The sequence below is a fragment of the Apteryx mantelli genome, chromosome 26 (genome assembly GCF_036417845.1).
Source record: "Apteryx mantelli isolate bAptMan1 chromosome 26, bAptMan1.hap1, whole genome shotgun sequence".
NCBI classification, from domain to species: Eukaryota; Metazoa; Chordata; class Aves; order Apterygiformes; family Apterygidae; genus Apteryx; species Apteryx mantelli.
The window spans coordinates 1400650-1425858 of NC_090003.1; the positions used below are offsets into that span (position 1 = coordinate 1400650).

The following is a 25209-nucleotide window of genomic DNA, read 5'->3' on the forward strand; positions in this document are numbered from 1 at the left end:
CCGCCCGCCGCCGCCGCCGCCGCCCCCCGATCGCGCGGGGCCATTGCCGCGCTCCCCCGCGGACTACGGCTCCCAGCGTGCCGCGCGGCGGCCCCCGCGCTCTGATTGGCCGCGCGGCGCGCCTGCTCCCGCCCCTTCCCCGCGGCTTCCGGCCCGCGCGACGGCTAGGGCGCGGCGGGCGGAGCAGGCGGGTTTGAATCGGGCGCCGCTCCCCGCCCCGCCCCGCCCCGCAACGGTCCCGCCGCCGCCGCCGCCGCCGCCGTGCAGGCCGCGCCGCTGCCCCTCAGCGCGGCGGGGCGGGAGGGAGCGGAGCGGAGCCCGCCATGAACTTCTCGGAGCTCTTCAAGCTCTCCGGCCTGCTCGGCAAGTTCTCCCCCGACGGGAAGTGCCTGGTGAGTCCGGGCGGCCGCGCCGCCGGCAGCGAGGGCCCGGGGCGGCGCCTCCGCGGGGGCGGCCCCGAGGCGCTGAGGGCCCCGAGGGCCCCGCGGGCCCGGCGCCGCCGGCGGGCGCGGCCTGCTGCGCCGAGGCGGGCGCGGCCGTGGGGCGGGAGCGTCCGCGGGGCCCGGCTGCGGCGCGGCCGGGGGGGCGGTAGTCGCCCGGGCGAGGGCTTCTCCCCTCGGTGTGGTGGGAGCCGCTCGAGCGTCCAGCGGCAGCTCGCCGGGAAAAGGGAAAAAGGCAAATGCCGGCGTTCACGGAGGCTTCCCCTTATGAAGAAACACGGGAAAGCTGCACAGTCCAGTGAACTTAGCCCCGAACTGGACCCAGATGGAATCTTTTTTTTTTTTTTCTATTGAAGGTCATAAATAATTCTAAAGTTTTCTCTAAATTTAGTTTACCGCGATTTTAGTAAAGTTCTAGAGCAGTTAATGGACCGTAACTTGTGTTTAGCGACTTGTGAAGAAAATGCCATCGCGTGTGTTACAGTGACACCCAATGGTAAAGTCTTGTTGAAGACCAGTTAGGCTGGTGGGTTATACTGGGACGTAAAACCTTTTTTGGACTGACACACGTCTGCCCTGAAATATAATTTTCTAGGGTCAGGCTTCTTTCAATGACTTCAGTGGGAAAAAACTTAGCCGTTAGTACTTTGAAACTCATCGCCTTGCCAGCGCTGATGATTCTTAATTTATGTTGATCAGTGTTATGGCTGAGGCGGTCAGACTTTCTAGTGAAAATTTTTTTGTGTGAATAAGAGAACCTCAGTACATTGAAACACTAAGAGTGCTGCTAATCCTGTGAAAACTTAACTATGTATATAGGATGACTTAGTAGTTAAGCTGTTTAGTCAGAATAGGTCTTAATAATTGATACCTAATAAAGTTTCATTAAATAAAATAGTTATGGGTTGAAGGTTTTTTTTTAAAGTAGATTTAATTATACTTAACAAGCAGTTACAGAATAAATTAGTTGGGGTTTTTTTTGTTGTTGTTGGGGGTTTTTTTTAAGAATGTGGGCCCTGCTCCTGGCTTATTTATTCTTACTGTGGTTTGCACTAGAACACAGCTTATGCCAAGTCTTTCTAAAAGTAAAGATCCTAATTGCTTTTAAAACATTTCAATGCTACAACAGCACAGCAGGTTGTCATGATACAATAAAAATCACAGTTCTTTTAAATCCAGTGTTGATGCATGAACTCAGCTTTGTTTTTGCTTTTGGTCAGGCTTCGTGTGTGCAGTACCGTTTGATCATTCGAGATGTGAACACCCTCCAGATTCTTCAGCTGTACACTTGCCTGGATCAGATTCAATATATAGAATGGTCATCTGATTCTCTCTTTATATTATGTGCCATGTACAAGCGAGGGATTGTTCAGGTAAGGACAAATACAGAATAGAAAACATTTGCTCTCTGGGATTCACATGCGGTGCGAGTGAGAGCTTCTTAATGGCAAGCACTACTTCGATGCTTTTGCTAAAGTAACTGATACTTTGAGGATAACCCAGCATGCCATTATGTTTGAAACCATCATAAAAATCTTAGTTTGAAAACAAACAGAATAAAAATATTTAGGAAAACTGTTTAAGACAAATCTCAAAAGCATCTTAGGAATTTCTTATTTCAGCAGGAAATAAATTCATGCAGACTTGCTGAATGGACTAAAATAGACTTTCTTTAAAGTGTTGAATATTCAGAATATTTGGTACCGAAGAAAATTTATTTTACAATTTGTGTTAACACACAGAGATGTGTGGCTTACTTTTGTAGTGGGATCCAGCGCCAGTCCTTCATGGCCACAGGCTTTCAGAGGTCTCCTGACCCCTGTAGTGTGCGAGGCAGGAACTTTCTTTCTCAGCTGTGGCGTGTTCTTGTAAGAAGAGGTTCTGATGCACTGTTCGTTTGGAGCGCTGCCTGACTGATTTCCGCTCTTCCCTAGGTCTGGTCCTTAGAGCAGCCGGACTGGCACTGTAAGATTGACGAGGGGTCAGCAGGATTGGTGGCTTCATGCTGGAGTCCGGATGGTCGTCACATTCTCAATACAACCGAGTTCCATGTAAGTGTGAAGTCATGATTACTCTCGACAGTATCAAATGTTACTGTCTGCCCTTTGCCTCCTAAAATAACCTAGAGCTCTTAAAGCTGCAGTGGTGGTAAAGAACACAGATGTAGTTTCCCTAAGTCCGCAGATGTAACTTGGCTTAATTCCAGTTTAGACATTAGTTATTTTATTAATGTTTTGTTATCTTGCTTTGATGAAAAGATAGAAAAGGGACACTTAGCTTTAAAGCTAAGAATGTCTTTCTGAGAAAGGTTTAGGGATAACTGGCATTCATTAAAGTAGCTTTAGTAATCAAGTGTGTTGGTGGCTCAGGGAAAGCAAAAAAAAAAAATCTTTTTTTAAGAAGGCCTGTTGAATTAAAAGGTGTAGTGTTAGGTTTATTGACCTCTCCAGGTCCTGGAAATACTTTCAGAAGTGCTTAATTTTGCACGCAGTAATCAGACTGATGTTGACAGAACTACTTGCAAGATTAAAATTAAACACACGTAAATGGCTGTTGGTTGAGCCGTGTTCTGGAATCCAGATCAGAGTTTGATGTGTACATTGGATGCTGTGGGCTTGTTGGAAGGCGTGCGGAAGTCCGAATCTTCAGTTCTGTAGTCTTTGGATTGTAGCTGATGACTGATGCTGTTCATTACAATGAGGAACAGTCAAAAAATAGCTAAGAACATATAAGAAACTTTTCTCTTTGCTGTGTCTAGTCTGTTCAAAACTGTAGAGGATTTCAGATGCCAGGTTATTGCACTATAACCCTCACTAATGCTGAATTCAAATGTTAAGCTTCTATTATTATTGTTGTTATTATTATTATTTAATCTCGGTCAGTGGAATACAGGATGGGGGACTTTGTATGCAGACTGGAGTTAGTGCTGCAAATGCTGATGCTCTCAAGGGAGTCTGTGAGGAAACTTGCCTACAGCTGAAGCTTATTTTGTGACGCAAGTATGGTGGAGTTGTCTGGTGGATTTGCCTGGCAAGAATATTTAGTGCTGGCAAAGATTTTTAATGCCTGCTAGGGTATAGGTTTTCTAGCGATACAATAGTCTTGCAGACCATGCATGCCCACCCCCTCTATTAGAGTGTGAGTTACAAGGAGTGATAAATCCAGAGCCGAGTCTTCCCAGGAGTGACTTATCTTGATATGGCGATTAAAAAAATACAAATAAAATGAGTCTGGTGTTGAACCTGAAGTCAGTAAAGGCATGTCTGCTAGCTGGGCAGAAGTGCTGTAGTCTGAGTAACCCAAACTGGAGGCTGGTGCTATGTGCTGCAAGTGAATTTCTTATGGCACGTGTGTGTGGGGGTGGACTAGCGAGTATTTATTACCTCCCAACAGAACTTGGTTTGACCTTAGAGGATTTCATTAAGCCTTTGCCAAGCTGGCATCTGTGTCAGGATAAGTTTTCTTTCCAGCTGTAAACAGGTTGCTAAATTAGCTTGGGTCAGACAGCTGCCTGGGTTATGCCGATGTCTGAGTTGTGTTTACTCTCTAGTATGCTAAATCCATAGTCTGGTGGGACAGACGTGAGTAGTGCTTGAGACAAACTGTCAGGATACTTAATATTGGTGTATTATGTACATTATCAAGTTCAGGGTTTGCTTGGAGGGTTTAAAGGTTCCATGTCAACCAATTCAGTTTGGCTTTAGTAGTCTGACATTTTCACACAGCACCAACTAATTACTCATACTTGTAATTCTTCAGGTCAACATGTGAGCTCCACTCTAGGCTCACAAATAACTTTCTTACTGCTCCTAGAAACTTTTAAAAGGATATGTTTATGCTACTTTATTTCTAGCAATCCATACTTGTTACTGCCACATTAATTTTTAATTTTTCATCTGCTAGCTTGCAGTCAGGTTTTGTGGTCAGCCTTGTAGTGAATAACTTTTTTTTTTTCTTTTTGAATGTGAGTGATGTGCAGCTTCTAACTCAAGATATGTGCATGAGAATTCTGGCGCGCATTGTCAAAATCCATTTTGACCTCAGTTATCTTTTGAGACTGGCAGCAATGCTCTGTATGCGTTTGAATATCAACATAAGTTTGCAAATGTGATCATCTTTATTGCAAATGGGTCTGTAATAATGTGTAGTTTTTTGAGTTCCAGAATTATGTAATAATGTATAGTAATATAGAATAGTCCAGATAGATAACTGGATCTTTACTTAATTACCGCAACAGACAGCACGTGCATGAGACAACTAAATAGTACAGTCTTATCAGAGGAAGTATACAGAGAAGCGCTATCCTTTCCCTCAACAGTGGATTGTTTTCCAAAACTATGGATTAATGGCAGATGCAGAGGAATTCACTATGCTTTACTTCCTTTAAAAAGTTTTATCTTCATTTATACACACGCGCACACACACATATGTGTGTAAACCCCTAATTTAGGTATCTACTTACTTACATGAAAATTTTGAAAGCATCTTTGTGCTGTATCCTAGCTTAAGGGAACCTTCTGTGAACATCTGAGTTGCAAGTCCTCTTGATGTAGAGAGGTTGTCGGCTTGTCCCTTAAACTGACACCTTTGCTATGCGGGATTAGAGGATTTCTTTCGATTCAGAACTGTCAATGCTGCTGTCTAGTCTGGCAAGCTGCAAGGTGAGGTACAGGCTTGCTAGGTTGGGCCAGGCAAAAAAGTACTTGTAGCAGGCAGCTGTATACATTCAAAGCTACTTTAAAGCTTGGAAGGTAGGTTTTTGTTAACTGCCAGCTTATATCCTAGAGCCCACATGAGAAGTGGTCAGTGTAGTTGCAGTGTGATTTTTTTTTTTTCTTTTTTTTTTCTCCCTATCACCTTGGTTATAGCAAGCTAGCATACAATTCTGTTATGAAAAGCAGTTTTGAAAAATGATGTTTTGGAAGTACTTTTTTCTCATTTAATCAAGAGCAATTCTAAATAATTAGAAAAACATTTTCTGGCAGCCTGCTATGCAAAGTCTATCTGGAACCTGAAAAAGTGGGAATATGTTATTTATGTTGAGTTATGTAGTGCACTGTAAACCAGTTTGTTGTCCCATAGGGGTGTCTGCTACTTAATTTGTTGCAAGTGCTTCCTCTCCTGTTGAAATCCACTCTGTTTTGTGAGGCAGTTCTGCACGCCTGCTGTATAGCAGCATATCTAACACAGCAGATTACCAGAAGATTCCATATTATCAGTTTTTCCTATGAAAAATGTTGTACCAGGTATCTTTCATCTTACAGTGCCATTGTTCAATCTGACTTGGATTCAGAGACGTATGTAGAGCTTGAACAAGAACTGCAGGTATAAAATACAGGGAAAGTAAAAGGAACTTGTGGTTCCTCATAACTTAGATAAATAATTTGAAAATCATTAATATTGTTCTTGTAGTATTTCTTTTAGGAGCCATATTTATGAACTACATACATTGTGCTTTTTCTAGTTCTGCTTTAGGAATTGAAGCATTAATGAGCTTCTTTCAAATTACAGCAGCGGCTTTAAAAAAAAAAGTGTGTTCCTGTGTATATTGGAGCTAATCCTTAGTAACTCTAAATGGCTACACTGGTAGAAAAATACTTTCTGTCGAGGAATGTGCTCTGAATAATCTTCCGAAATCCGGTGCTGACAGACGCTGCTATGTAAGGAGGCCTTGTGACCCAGTCAAGTCTGGGACAAAAGTTGACAGTCATTTGAGATGCAAGATTGTTTGAAAGTGTGTTTTTATCTAGTGAAAATCACCAGTCTTACACCTGCCTATAGCTGTCAAAATCGGGATGTAGTCCTGAACCCAGCATGGGAGACTGTTTATCACATTACCATCTAAATACTTTTTATTTCTCAGCTGTTTTTAGGCTATTTTAAAAATGTTTCTGCTTTTGGTTTGTCTTTCCACTGCAAAACAACAGCTGAAAACTTCTCAGACCCTATTATTATTTGGATTTGAGTTTGACAAGTCCGCTTAATCCAGTCATCTATGCTAAAGAGAAAGTACCCCTTAAAATGATCAGCAAAGAAGTGCCTGCTTCTGACTTAATTAACTACAATCTTTTCTCCTGCTTTAAAAGCCGGTGGTCCTCCCCCACAAACCCTCTGAGAAAATCAAATGAGCAATACAATTTCTTAAAATCTTTAGTGTGCTTGACCTCCTTTTTTTTGTTGTTGTTCTCTGTGCATTTTATATTTTTGTCTTTCAATCTCTGCTAGCAGTGAAAGAATCCTTGATCTAGTTTACATTGGCATCTTGGGCAGGCATGTGAAATAATGTTGCAGTTCCAGCTGGGAGTGTTAAGATTCTCCCTGTCTGTCACATTTAATTGTAAGCACACTGTTACTATGTGTAAGATAGGTTTGAAGTCCACAGGTTAAGCATACGATGTAATTTTCCCAATTTAGGAAATGTTTTTGACTGTACACAAAGAGAACAGCTGAAAAGAATCCTAATTTGAGGAATCAAAAATGGTTACTTTCACATGTTTTTAATATTAGGCCAACATTTTCAAGTTGTATTTTATGTGATTTGGAGAAGAGGTCACAATGAAATGATGGAGCTTATATGTGGTCTCTGACTTGCAGCTGTGTACTTTTTTTTTTCTAGTTTGCAGCTTTTTCACAACGGAGATACTGAGTTGAATAGAGGATCTTAGTTGTTACAGATATGTTGTGGCTAATTTAGATCAGTCAAATCTTGACTCATCTAGAAGTTTGAAGATCAAGTGCTTTGATTATTGAAGAACTGTATGTATCCAGTATAAGAAGTCTGTTTTCAAAAGTGTGCTTTCGTGTTTGAGTAGATTAGGTGTAAACATCCCATGGACGTTTAGGGGTTGTATTCTTTAGCTGTAGTCTTTACCCAGTATTGCAGTGACATCACTGCAATTTATGCCTTACATGCTAGAAATTGTTAAGGAGATATATGGAGCAATACAGTACTATTCCAATAATAACTTTTAACGTTACTGAAAGTTTCAGTGTCTCTAAAGTAAGCAAATGTTTAGCAGTTAAATGCAACGTGACAAGAATGACCAGGGAAACCATCGTTAATGTCTTTTCTGGGGAGTTTCGCTTGACCATTTTAGGAAGTTTCTATGTGAATAGCGAACAAGAGGACTGCAGCCAAGGACAAAGCGGAGGTGGAAGTAGAAATAGCTTTCACGAGGAAGGTGTACTTGCCTTTTCTCTTCTGAGATGGAATCTCAGGCAAGGCAGCAGTTGCAGTAGGAGCTCTGCACGTGATGTGCTGCTTCCCACCTATAGAGATTTCCCTTTTCCCGTGTCCTTGGGCTTGATGTAAGGTTTCGCCTTGTTTTGAGCATCTGAGACGGTCTGTGTGGTACAGGATAGAAGTGTATTTGACACACAGCAGGCCAGGTGAGTTGGTTGTGCGGCCAAGTAGTAACACAACTGTAAAATTTAATGCCTTTGTCAGGAAAAATTATGACCCAGATCCTAGCATTCAAAGCTTGCAGCTGCTAAGCTTGTATTAAGTGGTGTAGAATGTGCGTGTTGTGTGCACCGCGTGGCTTGATCAAGGGAGGAACAGCAGCAAGTACATTTAACACTGCAATTAATAGGAACGAGCAGCATGTCACTATTGCAGTTGCTGGAAAAGAATGTGAGTAGGCATTGTGCTGGTATTTTTAAAGTAAATATTGCATGAAGAGCCGACTAACAGTGCTGTATTTTTGTAGGTCCGGAAGTGAGCAGTTGGAGTGATAAAACTTGATTAATGTTGCTCATCTAATGGATTCCTCCAGGGCCTGTCTAAAAACTTAACAGTAGTTCTACAGATGTCTAGCAGTAATTTCATACCTGTTAAATAAAGAAAGGGAGCAAAAACTGTTATACGCTCTTCCAATAATGTCTTGTTTTAAACTTTGCACAGAAAGAGGCTGGAATCCAATCTGGTTGTGCTCTTTCCTGTTATTAAAAAAAAAAAAAATTGTGCTGCTTCAAATCTCCTTTCACAAGCTTCTGCATATACAAAAGTGGTAGGAAAAATGGCAAATGCTGCTCTTCTCGCTTTGGGACTCCACATATCTCTGGAGCGAGGCAGCATTTATTAGGATTCTGCAGCTTGGCTGGAACACTATCAATTGAGTCAACGCTTTCTGGCCAACATGGTAGTGTCAGTGATGGGGGGGTGGGGGAGTGGGATGGGAGGAAGAAAAAAAAAGAAAAAAGCAAACTTACCAAATTCTGTTGCAATGAGCAGTCTATAAAGTTCCCAGATGGGAAAAAATACATAGGATGCTACACTGGAGTCTCAGGGTTGAATAGCACCAAATACGTCAGAGAAGGAAAATGTGTATTGAGAGCAAACACAAAGTGCAGCAGAAACTTCTTTCCAGCACTGCTGGTGATCAGTCCGCAATTTGTGCGGGAGGAGCGTACCTTCCTTCACCGTTGTTGTGTGACGATGTCGTGTTAGGTGGTGCTGAAGTTCTGCTTATGTATTAAATCAGAACTAGCATTGTTGTTCAGTAGTTTGGGGAAAGATAGTTTTGTGATCATGGTTCTTTATTGCAAGAATAGTCTTACCTGTCTCTCTTCTAGAGTCTCTTACCTTCTTTTATGGTGCAATAAAAAATAGGAAAACGCTAGAAAAAATTACACTGGAAACATTCCTCATTTCAGATATAAATGCAAAGGTTCACATGGCATGTTGATTAATGCACATGTCTCATGCGGCTGCCGTTGCTAAGGGAGAGTAAGTATTTGTTTTTAATCGAATAATCTGCAGATGGCAACACAGAGCTCCCAGAATGCAGGCTGTGACCTTGAAGAGCTGTGGAGAGGTTTGTTTTGCAGCTGACTGTCTTCTCTGCAGTTTTGGTATTGTGTGGATGCATGAGCCTCCCCAAGTACCCCAGACGTGTTATTTAATGCCTTGTTTTGCATACTGTATTTTGGCTCTTCTAGTTCTTCCAATAATTATATAATGTGGCAACCACCTGCAGGTGGCTGAGGAGGGAAGAGAGAAATGCAAATTAGCTGTCCAAGCTGAGTATTGATTTTAAAAGCGAAGAACACAGCTAAGTTCTCATACTTATTAGTCTTGTCCCAAGAGATATGATGTTCTTAAGTTGCTGTAACTTCTAATCTATTCATAAATGCAAGAAATATTTCTTTTTCCAAATTCTATGACAAAACTGTTTGTTCAACTGAAAAGTGTGTATGATACATTGTCAATTGTGTAGCTGGATTTATGCTAATATCAGTCACTTTAATGTAAATTAACAAAGTGGTGTTGTCCATATTGGTGTCCTGCATCTTGTACTTCTCTAGGGTACGTGATGTGCCTGTAATATTAATTTGGAATAAGTAGCATCCCTAACTGAAGGGAAGAGAAGATGTGTGATAATTCCTAGAAGTTATTTTTTTAGGATTCAGTTAGTGCTGCATAGAATAGCTGCAAGGCTTAATTAAAGCACAAAACATATTGATCTGCTTTGCATTGTTGAATTAGGTTGTTTGGATTTTTATTTACTTCTCATTTTTGAAGATTAAAACAGGTCAGATACTTCCTTGTCTCTTTCTCTTTGCAACAGCTGCGGATAACCGTGTGGTCCTTGTGTACAAAATCTGTATCTTATATCAAGTACCCCAAAGCTTGTCAGCAGGGTAAGTGTCTCAAATCTAACAAGGAATGGTATTTTTAACGTGGCAAAAAAGGAAAATGGAATTTATATATAGTGATGAAGCGCATGCTTCTGAACGGAATATGTTCTTGCACCTCCCGGCCGAGGGGTTAGCTCGCCCTCGGGGATGCGTGTCCGAGATCAGCCCCAGTGTGCCACCTACTGCGAGTGCTGCACTGAGACCTGGTCTGCAGTTGTCGGCCTCCCTGTGCCTGGAGGAGGATTACGTCTGGTCCAGGTACCTGTCCTTCAAATGTCAGGTAAAAGAATGCTCTTGAAAAGCAAACTGCCAAGTTTGATGGTCGTCAGCTAGGTTTTAGGTAACTAGAACAGCTGGAGAATACATTACGTCAAAGCAAACCCTTTAAGGGAGAAACGTAAATATACTTTTTCCTCCCCGCGCACGCTTTCGTGTGGATTGGGTAGGCTGTTGAAATGGCTGCAGACGGGAGTTCCTGTGCAGGAACAGAGGGCTCTGGGAAACTCGCGCAGGAGGAGGGAGAGGGGGGAGGATTCTTTTGCAGGTTCAAAGAGAAAAGGAGAAATCATGGGGGTGGAGGGAACCAACAAGTTTGAGATAAGATTGTAGGGGGGTGGTTTGTTTTTGGTTTGGTGGTTTGTGCGTGGGGGGGGGGGGTTGTTGTGTGGTGTTGTTTTTTTTTTGTAACCACTGAAGTGACACTGTGGGAAATGGTTTAGTTAGATACTGATCAAAGGTCAATCTTTTGCATAAAATGGTGCATAAAACTTCTGCCTAAAGCTTTAGGTAGTTATTTCTTTGGGACAGTGATTTTTGTTGCCTTCCCCTCTGAAGGGTGCTTTAAGGCTTTAAATTAACAATTGTAGCACTTGGAAGTTAAGCTGGATATGTTAGCGAGGAAAAGCACTAATCCAAAGTGGTTTTTATCACTGTTTTACATATTAAAAGGTTTGAAAGGGAAGCTCCTGTCAGAGCTGCTAACAGCATATCTGTAGTTAGCAGTTACTTGCCTGAGGTTTGTACATAATTATCACAAAGATAATTATGTATTACCTGTATAATAAGAGAGTGAATAGGGATCAATACCTGGAAGTTGGTGGAATACCAGTGGTTGTGTAACTAATTCATACAGTTAAACAAAAACGGCATATTAAATCTGACTGTGGGTTTTATAAAATGACTGTCAGTAATCAAGCGGGTGATTTTACAGAAGCATGCTGAAGTTCTACAACAGCTGTGAAACTGCAGCCGTAGCAATAGTACACTGAAAGTTTAAGTATTGCTGGGATAACAAAACAAATTGGTTTAAAAAAAAACCAGTGTTGATCTGTGAAATCTTCTGTGAAGCTGATGTTTCCTTTCCTTTTGCTTCCTCTTTGAGTTACTGCTTTGCTTTCTCTTGATTATTATTATTTTTTAATGAACTTTCTATCTCATTGCCAGGAATAGCTTTCACTAAGGACGGCCGCTACATGGCCTTAGCGGAAAGACGTGACTGCAAAGACTTCATTAGCCTCTTTGTATGCAGTGACTGGCAGCTACTGAGAGTAAGAGATGTCCTGGCTTTCCACTGCTTTTGCACAGACTGCATGTACACCCTGCCTGCTCCTTTAAGTGCATAGTCGCTTTGCTAGCCTGGTTTTAGGTTTGTCAGTGCAGTTTCTTGCCAGTATCTGGCTCCTTCGCCAGCCTGCAGGTGCACTTCTGTAGCAGAGGAATCCTCTTCAGGAAGCCATGTATTTGTCTAAAGAATTCCTGATGGAATGCAATAACTTCACCTCCAAATTTCTGTGTGAGCTTATTTACAATAAGCTATTCTGCAGTAATAATTGTGAAAGTATTGACTGCTTGACAAAGTGATAATTTGAAATGTATAATATAAATCCTCTTATTTTCTATTTAAAAGTGAAAATGGGCTATGCAGAATGCGCTTTAGCTTGTCTTAAAGGACTGGATGAATCTGTGGAAATTAAAACCCATTAAGAACTAGTCTGTACATGGCATTGCCTCTGGTTCAGGAATTCTGAGTTTCACTGGAAACTGATAGAGTAATTTGGGGAAATAACACAAAATGCCTGCTATGTTCCTGAGCTCTTCCCTAATGATCCCGTCTCAGTCTTTCTGAGACAAGGACTTAGGCTAGATGGTTTTCTTGGCTGATTCAGTGTAATTATTTTTATTTTCTTATAAAATGCTGTTCATTTAAAAACATACCAACTTCTTGATTTTTCTGGAAAGGGAAACCAAAGTGGTAGTGAATGTAGTATATTAAAAGTGCTTCTACACGAGTAAAAAAGGCTCTGTTACATTTGTGATGGGAGTTAAGGGATAAAATTGAGGATTTTGTTTGGAAGATAGATGCAACAGTATTTCTTAGTGTAATGTTGTAAATGGTTTTATGTTTTTTTTTTTTTTTTTTGTGGGGGGCAGCATTTTGACACCGAAACGCAGGATCTCTTTGGGATTGAATGGGCTCCTAATGGCTGTGTTCTGGCAGTGTGGGATACATGTCTGGAGGTATGAGAAAAAGCACATTATCTCCTTAGAGTTCAAGTTGCCTTTTATAGCTGCTATGTGTAGAGCAGTAACTAAAGAAACCTAGTTTTGTAATACCTTTTAACAAACATAACAAATGCCGCAACTCTAAGAAACCGTTTAAAATATAATACCTATATTGGCAATGGACGTCTTTACGTGTGTATGTGAAACTGTTATGTAAATCTTTTTAATGATAGCAAATTATATTATTAGCATTCTTTCTAATATAACTAAAAATATATTTTTAACTTTGATTTTAAATATTGCATAAGCAGCTATTAAGATAATGAATGAATTATTCTGTCAGACTTTTCTACAGTATTAATTTACACTGCATTGCATAGTGACTTTACAGTTAACTAAACGTACTCATCCAAAAAGTTAGCAAGGAATACGTAAATTGCTCTCCTTACTGCTCTGAATACACAAACTTCTAGATGCCGAAGAGGAGGTATGGGCCTAAGAATATGGGCAACGTGATCAAAACAAATACCACTGGGAACGGGCAGGGAGGGACCTCTGACATCCTCCATCAGGTGCCGAAGGAGCAGGAGGGTCTCCCTTAATGGCATCTGCTGCTGGCCCTGTTGGGCTTGGTGTTCCGTTGATCTGACCCAGCAGGGCGTTTCTGCTCGCAGGAACAGGGTGGACGTGTTCCAAGAGTGCCGGAAGGGCCAAAGGGGTGGCCCAGAACCTCTTGTCTCGTATCACAGATGGAAACAGAGACCGTGGCTTCTGTGTTTAACTTGCTGCATTTTAAGTTGTGAGGGTTTGGCAGGAGTGCTTTTGCCTGTCTGTGGCTTTTAATGATATTGTTAGTCTTGAGAATTAATCAATTTATATTTCAGTATAAAATACTGCTCTACTCCCTTGATGGCAGACTGCTGTCCACGTATCGGGCTTATGAATGGTCACTAGGCATAAAATCAATTGCCTGGAGTCCCAGCAGTCAATTTTTGGCAATTGGCAGCTATGATGAAAAGGTAAGAAACAGAAAAGAGAAAATAAACGTATTTAAGTCATTTGCAAAACTTTGTCATAAAAGTTCTCTCCTGCAATGCTTGCTTTGATTTAGGTGCGTATCTTGAACCACGTAACTTGGAAGAAGATCACAGAGTTTGAGCATCCAGCAAGCATTACTAATCCGAAGACTGTAAGTATAGGTCCAAAATCCACTGAATCATTAGCAATGCTCTGTTAGTGCTGCTGTTTGTCTGAAAGATGCTAGTAAAACCATTCCATTCTGGAGACTTTGCTTTTTTTTTTCCTGCCTATCTCTAAATAGTGCTTGAGGAATTGCATGAAAATTTGTGGCTATAAGAAAAACAGAAATCCTTTCAAGTTCCATGGAATACGCACATCTGATCCTCTCTCTGTGCTAGCACTAATGGGTTCTCAGAGGTCTTCTGTTATATGCCAACATATTTTGATGTAGGTGGTTGATTGCATTATAATTTTGGGTCTGCAGATGATGAGACCAGGCTGGGAAATTTAGCAGAGGATAGATAGGCCTCCAGTTTTATGCAATTCTCAACATTAAACAGCATTTGAACTGGACTGTGATCAGATTTAGATTTTGTAATTACGAGCTCATTCAGCTCACCTAAAGAGGATTTCTTGTAAACATCTGCCATCACTTATTTTTAATCTTGCTTATGTATATAGTCTCTGGATAGTTGGCGGCAGGCAAAGAACTAGCTTTTGCTTCAAAAAAGCTTAAATTGCTTTTCTTCTTCAAGGTAAAAAAGAATACTTAGTAATAGCATTGCATGCTATTGCAAAGGAAGCACTAGTCTTCCATTTTTGCAGATATCCTGCGAGTGTTTACCTGTGTAGACTGTAAATCTACAAAATTCACATGACTGCGTTAATGCCTCTTAACCAGAGGTAAGAGCTGTAAAATTAACCTCAGCAAAATTTTTCCCTACTGAAAAATGGTCCTAGGTGTGAAATATGTAATGGAAAACAAATGGAAATTGCTCTGTTAATCCCTTTTTACAAGGACTAGAATTTCCATTGATCCTTTTCTTTTCTTTTTTTTTCTTTTTCCTTCCCTCATGGGCTTGTGTTTGGGAATAGTAAGTTATAGGTGTGGTATTAAAATGTCTTTACTATTGCTTCCTGCAGTGTTCCACTTTAATTGCATCCTATCATAAATAAATACAAAGATTGTCTTTGTTACAAGAAATGAAGTCCATGTTCCCAACATAATAAAGACTTACTGTGCTGCCAAATTTAACTTCCAGGGATGATGAATGAGGCATACTCTGCTGGACTCATTCTTCATAGACTTCAATTTCATTTATTTATCACAGAAGTGTTTTCCTGATCATGGTTTCAAACTGCAAATGGTTCTCTGAGAATGCCAGATTCAGTATTTGCCTGTTGAAACCCTTTCCTCCTTTGATGAAATAGGGGATGCTCAATTCTAATATACTTGAAAATAAGTTAGTGGGAGGTGGATGACTTGGTAATATCCAATTCTCCTAAGCCCTTCTGTAGAACTCTCTCTTGTTTCTTTGTAGATTGTGTATAAAGAAGTGGAGAAATCCCCATCTGTTGAAACAGAGAGACTTTCTTTTCCTCGGAGAGCACTGGCTAGTTCTCTCTTCAGCGCACAGAGTAAATGTAAGCCAAAGTTTACTAAAATGAGACACTTGAGTTTGCTGTGTGATGTGTTTCTGTAAATAAACACTACAGGCAAACTCTGTCTTTTGATATTGGAGTAGATCCTCTGGATGCTCTGCTCAAGTCTTTTGAATTATCTGAAGTATTTCCAAGGGCAGTAGGAGCCCGAATAGATAGGGTGCTGTCTATATGGTGTTTTGGAGGTGAATTAAAGAGTAGGGAGATGCTGTAGGAGAGAACTGTGATTGCTTGGGCAGAGGACAAATAGCAGGCAGATCTTCAGTGTTGGGGTTCCTTGCAAAAATTGCCTTAACATTGTGCGATTTTGTTTTTCCTCGTTTGTCCAGTCTATACAATATTCTTTTGTGCCTTATAGTTACTTTAACTGTTGCAGATAATTGTGATAGTTCAGCTTATTTTAGCAGTTAAAAATCTTAGTGTGTGCCAATTCCTACAATAAAAAAAGGAAAAGGTGTCAAAATGCACTCTTGCTATCTTTTAGGATAGTAATTAATCCCTTAAGTAGGAGGTTAAGTGAAAAAGCAGAGCAAGAAGAAAGGGACTTGACAAAGTGATTTGTCTAAGAGGTTGTAGACCTAGCAATGCTTTAAACTTACCTTCAGACAACAGACTCAGATAGCAAAGAGGTCATAGAAAATGTATGTTGTTTTTTTTTTCTTCTATCTTTAAGTGTCTCGTTACTTACGGGGCTGTAATTTCACGACTACTTTGCCTTGCACTGGTGTTTGTTTGAAGCACTAGTTAAGACAGTGAAAATTTGATCTGACTACTTTTTATAGTTTTAATCTCAGACTTGCCTGGATTTCCAGGCCCTTTTTATGTGTAGAAGGGCAAGAATAGTAAGCTGTTTATGTAAAGATGCAAAACCTTAAAGCAACTGAGATTTTTTTGATTGCAAGATCTTGCAGAAGTGTAAAATACTGCCCTATCATTGCAGAGATCCAACTTTTAACGGTTGGAATGTAAATATTATTTTGTCCGTCCAGGCTTGCTTAGTAAAGTACCTTTATTTCAAATTACAGATGATATTTCCCAGGTGCCAGTTTCTTTACAGTATGTCAAACCAATCGCTGATAGGGCAAATCCCAAAATCGGGATTGGAATGCTGGCATTCAGTCCAGATAACTGTTTCTTGGCAACCAAAAATGGTAAGTTCCTACTGGACTCTTATTAAAGGAGAAATGTATTTGTTATGTAAATGGTGGTATTTTCATACAGTAAACAAGGACAAATGAGTTATTTTGCACTATGGGAAGACTCATCGTCTTATTCAAAATTGGCTCCATATTGTGCAAACACTTTTCAGCTACAGAGGAAATCGGCCTGTGTCCTCTAGCATCATAACATATTATGAGCTGTGACCCGCTTATCATTGCGTTAACTCAGTCTTGGCTTTCTGTTTAATATGTGCTTTAATTTTCTCTGTGTGTGTGTGTTTATCTTATAGAGAGAGAGAGAGTGTTCCATTTTGGAATACAGTGAGTTTATATATGTGTATATATATACACACATATATACATATATAAACTCACTGTATTCCAAATAGAACACAAATCTTTCTTCCTTTATTTACAGCAAATATCTCCTTAAAAGGCAGAATTTCTCAAAGCCTGTAATAGTGGGGTTTTGATTAGCACAAATAATAAAATTATGGAATTAACATTTAATTTTGCCTCTTGGCAGGGCTGAGGGCTGTTTACTTCAGGATGCAAAACTTGTGGTTCAAAGGCAAAACCTACAAACGGCAGCATAATTGTGAATAGTTTCACAAAAGCTAGTGGAGGACTGGAAGATAAACTCTTTCAGTTCTTTTTGCAGTTTCCACAAAGCAAAACTTAAGGTGCTGTCAGGTGAAACTGCAGAGGTGTTAAACCTGTGTTGTACCTGAATGGTTTGTGTATTGTTAGACCTCATTTAATGTCTGTTTCTTAAAATAAATATATGCATGTTCCTTTTTTCTTTCTGATATTCACGTGGTTACTCTTTCCTTTTCTGATAGATAATATTCCTAATGCTGTCTGGATCTGGGACATTCAAAAGCTGAAACTGTTTGTAGTCTTGGAGCAGTTGGGTGCAATCCAGTCTTTCCAATGGGATCCACTACAACCTCGACTTGCTATTTGTACAGGGAATAGCAAAGTGTACTTATGGTCGCCAGCTGGATGTGTGTCAGTACAGGTTCCGATGGAAGGTAAGGCTGCCTGCAGCAACCTCCACGAGTCACCACTGGCTTTTCGTTTACAAAATGTTTTTCCCACTTATAAATTGGCCAAAATGTTGTTGTGTAAAGGTTCAAAAGTGCACTCGGAACTTCTTAAAAATGGGTACTTCTGTCTACAGAAAAGGCATTCACAGTGAGACATAGTAAACATGGGAAAATTTATCAAGAACAGAGCACATGGGTTAAAAATGGTTTATTGTTGCTTTAACCATATGATATGGTGAAGTCTTTCTAAGACTTATATTAGTTTATTTACATAGAAACAATAGCTGTCCAGAGTGGCAAGTGTTGAAATAAAGCCTTTGAAATGCCTAGAATGATTTGGGGAATTCCAAAAACAGTTAAACTATAACAAAGCACTAGTTGGGAGGGGGAAAATGAACATGTTCAATCTACTGTTGAAAGATAGGTCTAAGAACATATGGGACCTGAACTCTGACTCAACCTGCAGGATGGAAAGTTTTCTGTGTTTTGCAGTGGGTCATATCAGGCCATTAGCTAGACCACATAAACGTCTTTCATATTAGGTAGAAAAGAAACAAATCACAAAGTTTCAGGTTTGTCTTTTCTACACAGCTAGCATTTAGATTGTTGGGCTACGCAGCTCTGCACCACTGGACAGTCCTGTGGCATTTGTTTGCATTAAAATGATGTGGCCACAAACGTGGCTGTGATTGTATATGGAGCACAAAGTGACTGTAGATCTTGTTATGCGAAGGGGGAAAAGAGTGAGCGCTGCAGCTGCTTATGTGCATTGAGTACTGGAGAGCAATTGGGTCTAGTACAGCAGGACAAAAATCCATCGCCCTGTTAAGCCCCCTGGGGAGGGGAAGCAGGCGTCTTTTGCAGTCTGTGTGACTGTTACCCTAAGAAAAGATAGCTGGAGTAGGATGGTTGACTATCAGCTTCTTGCTGACAAACTGATCTGTTTCTACAGGTGACTTCCAGATCCTCTCTCTTTGCTGGCATTCTAGCGGAGATTCTGTGGCACTTCTGAGTAAGGATAACTTTTGTGTGTGTTACCTAGAAAGAGAAGAGGTAAAATAATCATTTACATTAAAAAACGTTGGCAAGTTTGAGGGAAAGTGAGAAAAGGTCAAACCCTATTGTCCAATCTGAAGCTGTTTTGTACTAATAAATTATTTATTTGAAGGGGCATAAACTCCACTGTGTGAACTACTGTGATTGTGACTGTATTTGAATGAACTGATGTTACAGCTGAAGTATAGAGAATGAAGGCTGGATTTTAAGGAAACTTCAATATTGATGTAGCTGAACTTTCTCTTGAACTTTCTCAACTATGAAACTTATTTTCTAAAATTGTAGCTGTGTGTATATAATGTATAGACACTATTTAAATTTGATAATTCCCAATAAATATTTTGATAATTATTTACCTTGCATGACCCTAACTATAAGCCTGCATTTCTTCATTCTAGTTCTGAGAGAAAACTGAAGTCTACTTCACTATCATCGTCTTGGTTTAACTGCAGCTGCACAATACTGTCAGTGACACCATTGCATAGCTATTATGTATCCCAAAACAAGAAACAGTTATTTGCACATAGCAACACACAACTTGTATCTACCCCAGCAAGACAGTAGATTCTCTCTTCTATTAGAATTAAGTATTGTAGCAGAAGTAGATACATCAAGACACTTTTCCTAGTGAACTGATTACTGCTAAAACAAAACGAGTCCTTTGTTCAAAAAGCAAATGAAGTCATTTATAATAATTACTTTTCTTTTCCAGACAAAGATGTTAACCACTAACAGTAGTAGTGCCAGGGCTACTTTAGATTTATTACATAGGATCTATTCAAGAAGGATCATATCTGCTGCTTTAGAATGGCATGTGATACAACAGGGAACTAAGTGGGAGCTTTCAACCCCACTGTGCTAGGAGAGCAAACAACTGTTTGGTGTCAAATTGGAGTGGACGGTTCAGTAGGAAACAAACGCCTGGACTGTCTTTTATCTTTCTTCTGAATAGCCAGCCGTGGTCTTCCTCCAAGGAAGGGGCCCATTAGTTGGGAGCTTATTGCATGCTTTTTTTCTTTTGCTACTTAACTTGAGACCTTCAGTCTCCACAAAATGAAGAATAAACAACAATAGTTAAGTTGGAATTTAACTTTACTACAAGATTAACAAAAGTTAAATAGATACCTTAGAAAATGCATTGAGGGGGCATGCAGTTTGTTGCATCCATTCCGTCATCACTTCCACTTTACATAAGTTTCAGAAACATAGATCTACTTTATTTAAGTTCAGGAAAAAATACCACTGCTGCACAGAATTTTATTCAGCATTATAGTAGCAGAGAAATGCAATGGTAAAATGACATGTAGAAGGTCATACACAGTGAAAAAGCTTGTTACGATAACCTCATGAGCAATTCTGGTTGTAGTATCTCTTATGCTGCATCTGAAAGTGATTCCATTCTCAAGATTTGTATGAGGTTAAGTGCAAGATTATGTAAATCAAGATTGATGTACAGTGCTTAGTTTTATCTGTCTCCATTAGAAAGTCCTGCTCTGCTTCTGTCCCAAACTAGAGTAGATTTAAGAAAAATTGCTAAGAATATAAATCTAATCAAAGTAGAATTTCTTTAAGTTATAAAACATGTTTTGTGTAAATAATAACTTCGAAGGCAAATGTGTTTGTGAGGCTTTTGGCTATATTGTTTCAAGAAATGTCTTTATTATATGGTTGCAGCAAGAAATCGTATGTGAGAAACTTGCAAGTTAGATTCTGTTTTGAGAGAGGGAGGCTATTACAAAAAGCTAATGACCTTATATTCAGCCAGATACTTCAGTTTATAAAGTAATAGTTCAAGTATGCTGTTTTTGAGATGGTATAACAGTACAGCTTTCAGCAACCTTGCTGACTCAGTGTTTTGCTAAAGAATGACTGACACAGCTTTAAAATTTCTTGATAGGGAATTAATCAAAATGTTAAGATTACTGTAATCTTGAGCCACTAATACCTCTTTGAACAGTACAAATCAATCCCAAACACACCACATGATTTGAGCTTATATATAGGGATACAACTGTAATATGGCATGAACATGCTACTGTATCTTGGATATTTGTGTGGAGTGTGTGTAGCAGATACCAGTCACACTTAGTTAACAGGGAAGAGCTTAGAGCTAGAAACGGAAGAGGAAATACCACTGTTCACTAGCCTTGCATATGAACCAGTAAGAATCGAAAATTAGATGCAAAATACAGAAATGATGCTACCTCGTGTCCACTTCAGATTACGTGCATTCTAGCAATCTTCATAATAATCACAGATACTTATGTGAACTGCTGGTTCTGCAACCAACTGCTTTTATTCCCATAACTTCATTGTGATTATTGAGTATTCTGCCACACAGTGTGCTCTCTCCAGGAGACTAATTTCAAATCACTTTGCTTTGAAAACATTGAACGCAACAAATCTTAAAATCCAATTTTGCCTCTTGTCATGGAGTAGCCAAGTTTTGCCTCGTTGTTGATGAAGGACATCAATCCCAGGTAGGTTTCAATCAGAAGAGGACGCTCCAGCACTAGTACTCCATTAGCTCTTCCTGGCAGTGGTGACTCCTTATGGGCTTTCTTCACAGCTTGAATTAGTTGAGTTTTAAAGTTTTCCAGCTGAAAGAAAAGATTGGTGATGTTATTTTTTAACTTTTTAAAATTATTGTGCTTTCATAGGCAAAGAGCTTCTGATGTTGAAGCGTAAAGGATTAACACTAAAGCTGTAGTTGTCTTGGAGCTCACACTCAGTAATAAATTTTACATTGACATTTAATTTCATATATGGACACTGTCCACATGTAAGACAAAACATGTGAGTTAAGTGCATAAAGATTTATCAGTAACAAATATTGCTTATCATTGGCCACAATTCTCTTGCCTTTGTAGTCGATGTGCTGAAGTTAAATTAACGTTACATTTTCTAGTAGAAACCTTCAGAGGAAAGCAACCATTTAAAAAAAAAAAAAAAAAGACACCTAAGTGAAGGCTTAAATTTAGAAGCTATAGGTTTTGTTTAATTAGCTTGCAGTTCTAGATGCGAAGTCAGGCATCTGCCCATCATATAAACAAAAGTAGGAACAGCAGCAAGATGTATTTTCTTTTGCGTTTCACATGCCCTTTTTTTGCATGTTTGGAAGTTTTAGCTTCCTTTTTGTATAAACCAGTTATGATTAATCAGCAAAAACTGACTTGCAGCATTAGGAAAACAGTTGTGCTGCCCTGCAGAGTCAAAATTTGGAGAATGGGGACACTTAGCTTGCAACTCTGTCTTTGATTTAATTGCTTGCACTTGATTATTTTGAAAAGATATAGCAGATAAAGCAGTATCCAGCCTCTGATTGTTAAAAGCCATCTAGAACAGGAGAGGTGATTTCCTTACTAGGCAAAGGGATGCAATCTTCTCATCAGCATCTGCCATTGGATGTTCAGTGAACGTGGCATATGGAACATTTGTGGACCAGGGATTCCATCGATTTATGAAGGAGGCACGACTTTGCTTATCCCACTGAATTCGAATACCGATACCCTCTCGCCTGGTATTGAAGAGAGCAGAATTGATATGGTAAGACCTTTAAGTCTTTGCAGCAAGTTTAGACATGTATTGTCTGAAAAAGATGAATGTTACTTAAAACTGGAAGTTAAAATTTAGTTTGATAATAGGTTTTCCTCTAGAAAAGTGTTAAAGAGTAATTCAACATCTGGAAAACCTGTTACTGAAATTCAGCCCCTGAAATATGTAAAGATATTTTCTTACAAGCTAAGTGCAAAAAGGTTCAGCTCATTAGACATCTAGGACACAAAGCCTAAACCATATTCCCCGTGAGAACCTACACTTAAGTATGACCTGATATTTACACACAGCTTTCTAATAATGCTGATGTACCACTGCCACCTACTGCATTACGTAATGGTGATGAACTTCTGCTCTAAAATCCATTAATCTCATCCTGAAAGTCCTTGAGTGACTCACTTTTAATGTAACTAATAAGTTTCCCAGCAAGACAGCAGCTACTCTCTGATTTTTCTTCTAATGAAGTTTCGGTAATTGTTTACAAAGTCAACTAGCGAACATCAAAACAAGGAAGAAATCTCAAACTTAATGGTTAGTGATAAAGGCTGACAGTTCAAACTATTTACAATAACAATATTACAGTATTATTATGTCAACTTACTTGTTCAGCGATTTAGGTGGGAACTCAAACTCCCCTACAGAGATGGTATCAACTGCATTGAGTGATATTCTTGTCACATGCTGGCACTGCAGGCTAATGAAGTCATACTTACAGATCAGAAGGGACCAATCTGTGATCAGAACTAGACGCTCCTTCTCGTTATTCCAGTGATCAATTCTGGTAAGATAACAAAGGCTGTGAGCTTGAGCAGGTCTCGTCTGTCTAGAATCATTTAATAGCGTGACAAATAGAGCCACTAAGGAGAACAAACTGAAGTCTTAGTAACGCAGTATTTTCCATTACAGCCTTTGCTTTGAATCAGCCAGTCTACTAAGAGGTTGAATGCCACAACATAAATACGAAAGTAGGAAAATATTAAGAAATTGGAACAAGTCTGAGATCTTAAAGAGCTCTAATGCTGCCTCATGTTATTTGAGACCAAATGCTGCAGCTACTCAGTGTTAAATGGAGCAGATGGCAGTTTCCAGCAACTCCTCCAGTAAGCGTTTAATACTGTGCTGTTAGCTTGATACTCTTTTTACTAAGGTGTTATTAACCATATTTGTTCCTGTTCAGGGGAGAAAGTCTTTATAACTAGTTTATACATTCAGAAGCTTGTCTGTTTCTTCAGACTTTAACTAAAAGATGTTACCTTTCCGTAAACATTTTGCCACCCTACAGTCTCCAACCACCACAACTATAACACGATTTCATCCTTAGAACATCCTTCTAGAGTAGGTCATATTTTCACTCTAACTGGGGTGAGCTCAGACTTTAAAAGAGCACCTTCAAAATCTGCTACGGCTTATTTTTGTGGTTACTGATTTCACTGTCTTTACAAAAACTAATAACCGTCTAATGTTTTAACAGGAACGCTAAGGTAAAGCTGATGAGACCAAAACTATCCTCACAGAGTAATGGCAAGTCCCCCCAGTGAGGCCAGGCAAGTGGCTGGAGCGTTTCCGCCTCAAGCGAGACTTTCTCTCCATCGGTCCCTGCCAGTCTGACTCGTGCCCCCCGGAAGGGCCTAACTGGCGGTGCGAGTTCCCTGCTCCGAGGAGTGCCGGGACTCGCGAGCCTGGTCGGATTTGATGCTAAGGAGGAGGAAGGCTCAGCTAGCGGTTTGCTCCTGTCTCCTCGTCCGGCTGGTGAGCCGTGGAGCTAACGGGGTGCTCCTGGGGCCCTGGGCCAGGCTCCAGCCCGGGGCAAGGCCGGGCTTTGGTGCAGTTCTGGCTTTCTGCGAGGCACTTCGCACGCTTTTGTCCCAGTCGCGCAGTGGGTAAGAAGCGGTCACGGCCCCCCCCCCCCCCCCCGGCCCCTCCGTGCCCTGCTCCGGCCACGGCAGAAGCGTTGCCCAAGGGGCTGTGGAGGAGCCGGGCCGAGGGCCGGGCCCCTCCGCCACTTACTCGGCGAGCAGCCACACGCTCTGCACCGCGCCGTCCGCCGCCGGCATCACGACGGCGCGGATCTCGCCGACCGCCTGCTCGATGGTCCCGGGCTGCGGCAGAGGGGAGAGAGGGGAGGGGGCGCGTCAGTCCCGCCGGGCCGGGGCAGCGGGGCCCCCCGGGGCAGCGGGGCCCGCCGGGCCGGGCCCTACCCGGAACACGAAGTACTCCTTGAGGCGGCCGCCGCGGGTGGCGTTGCGCACGCTGAGCGGCCGCAGCGTCTGCCGCGGCGGCGGCGGGGCCCCGCGGGCGGCGGCCGGGCCCGGCGGCGGCCCCACCTCGGCCGCCACCAGCACCGCCGCCGCCGCCGCCGCCGCGGGGCTCCCGGCCGGGCCCGTCTCCACCGAGTCGCGGAGCTGCAGCATCGCGGCGCTGCGCGGGGCCCTCGCCGCCTTCCGGGGCGGAGCGGAGCGCGGAGCGGGGCGCGGGGCGGAGCTGAGCGCGGAGCGGAGCCGCGCTGCCCCCCCCCCCCCCCCCCGGGGCTGCGGCGCTAGGGCCGTGCGGCTTAATTGCGGGCAGCAACCTCGCTCCGTAAGGCACCACATCGCCTCTTTGGCCGCTTTCCAGCGCTGTTTTGCTTTGCGCCGGAGGATGACGTCTGTAACAGGCAAACGCGCTGGGAAACGGCGAAAGGCTGAAAACACGTTAAATGGGCTTTGCACGCAGTACCGGATTTCGGATATCCACCTTCCACACGTGTGTTTCGTGAATTCTCTGCTGTGCTCTCTGCAACCCGTAGCTGCACGAGCATGTCTAAGTGGGAAACCTCATTGCTTTCTTTAAAGACACTTACAAAAGAATTGCAGGATTGGCTTTCCATCCAGTAACTTCTCCCACTATGTCCAAAGCAGGTTTTTCCGTCAGAGTTTCCCCTCCTCTTTCCAGACAAGCTGCTGAGGATGGCCACAGCAGAGAGCAGAAGAGGGCAATTGGCCGATGTCCCTGCCTCCCGCCCAGGAAAAGCAGCCCGCAGCTTGCCCGTAAGTTGTCTCCTATCTGTGTATAGCCAGGGCTTTCACCTGAGTTTGGAAGCTCCGGCCGGAGCTGGAATAATCCCTGGAATAATCCTGCCTCCCTCTG

At 41.5% G+C, this 25209-nt stretch overlaps 2 protein-coding genes across 3 annotated transcripts; one reads left to right on the forward strand and one right to left on the reverse strand.

The window, feature by feature from the left end:
• The first annotated feature begins 250 nt into the window (after positions 1–250).
• WRAP73 (WD repeat containing, antisense to TP73) lies at positions 251–18893 on the forward strand. Of its 2 annotated transcripts, XM_067310897.1 has the most exons (12): positions 251–392; positions 1661–1813; positions 2375–2491; positions 10010–10082; positions 11523–11626; positions 12510–12596; positions 13466–13600; positions 13693–13770; positions 15143–15245; positions 16289–16414; positions 17266–17457; positions 18425–18893. In XM_067310897.1, exons 1-12 carry the CDS (start codon positions 324–326, stop codon positions 18532–18534), a joined length of 1347 nt encoding a protein of 448 aa, XP_067166998.1. In that variant the 5' UTR covers positions 251–323; the 3' UTR covers positions 18535–18893. The 2 variants fall into 2 exon arrangements, with proteins under 2 accessions (XP_067166998.1, XP_067166999.1); XM_067310898.1 differs by lacking the exon at positions 1661–1813.
• Positions 18894–19602: 709 nt separating this feature from the next.
• TPRG1L (tumor protein p63 regulated 1 like) lies at positions 19603–24510 on the reverse strand. Its single transcript, XM_067310899.1, has 5 exons — positions 24282–24510; positions 24091–24182; positions 22685–22861; positions 21892–22045; positions 19603–21128 (listed from the first exon to the last, which is right to left on the reverse strand). The coding sequence occupies exons 1-5, from the start codon at positions 24492–24494 to the stop codon at positions 20934–20936; spliced, it is 831 nt and encodes a 276-aa protein (XP_067167000.1). The 5' UTR covers positions 24495–24510; the 3' UTR covers positions 19603–20933.
• Positions 24511–25209: the final 699 nt, after the last annotated feature.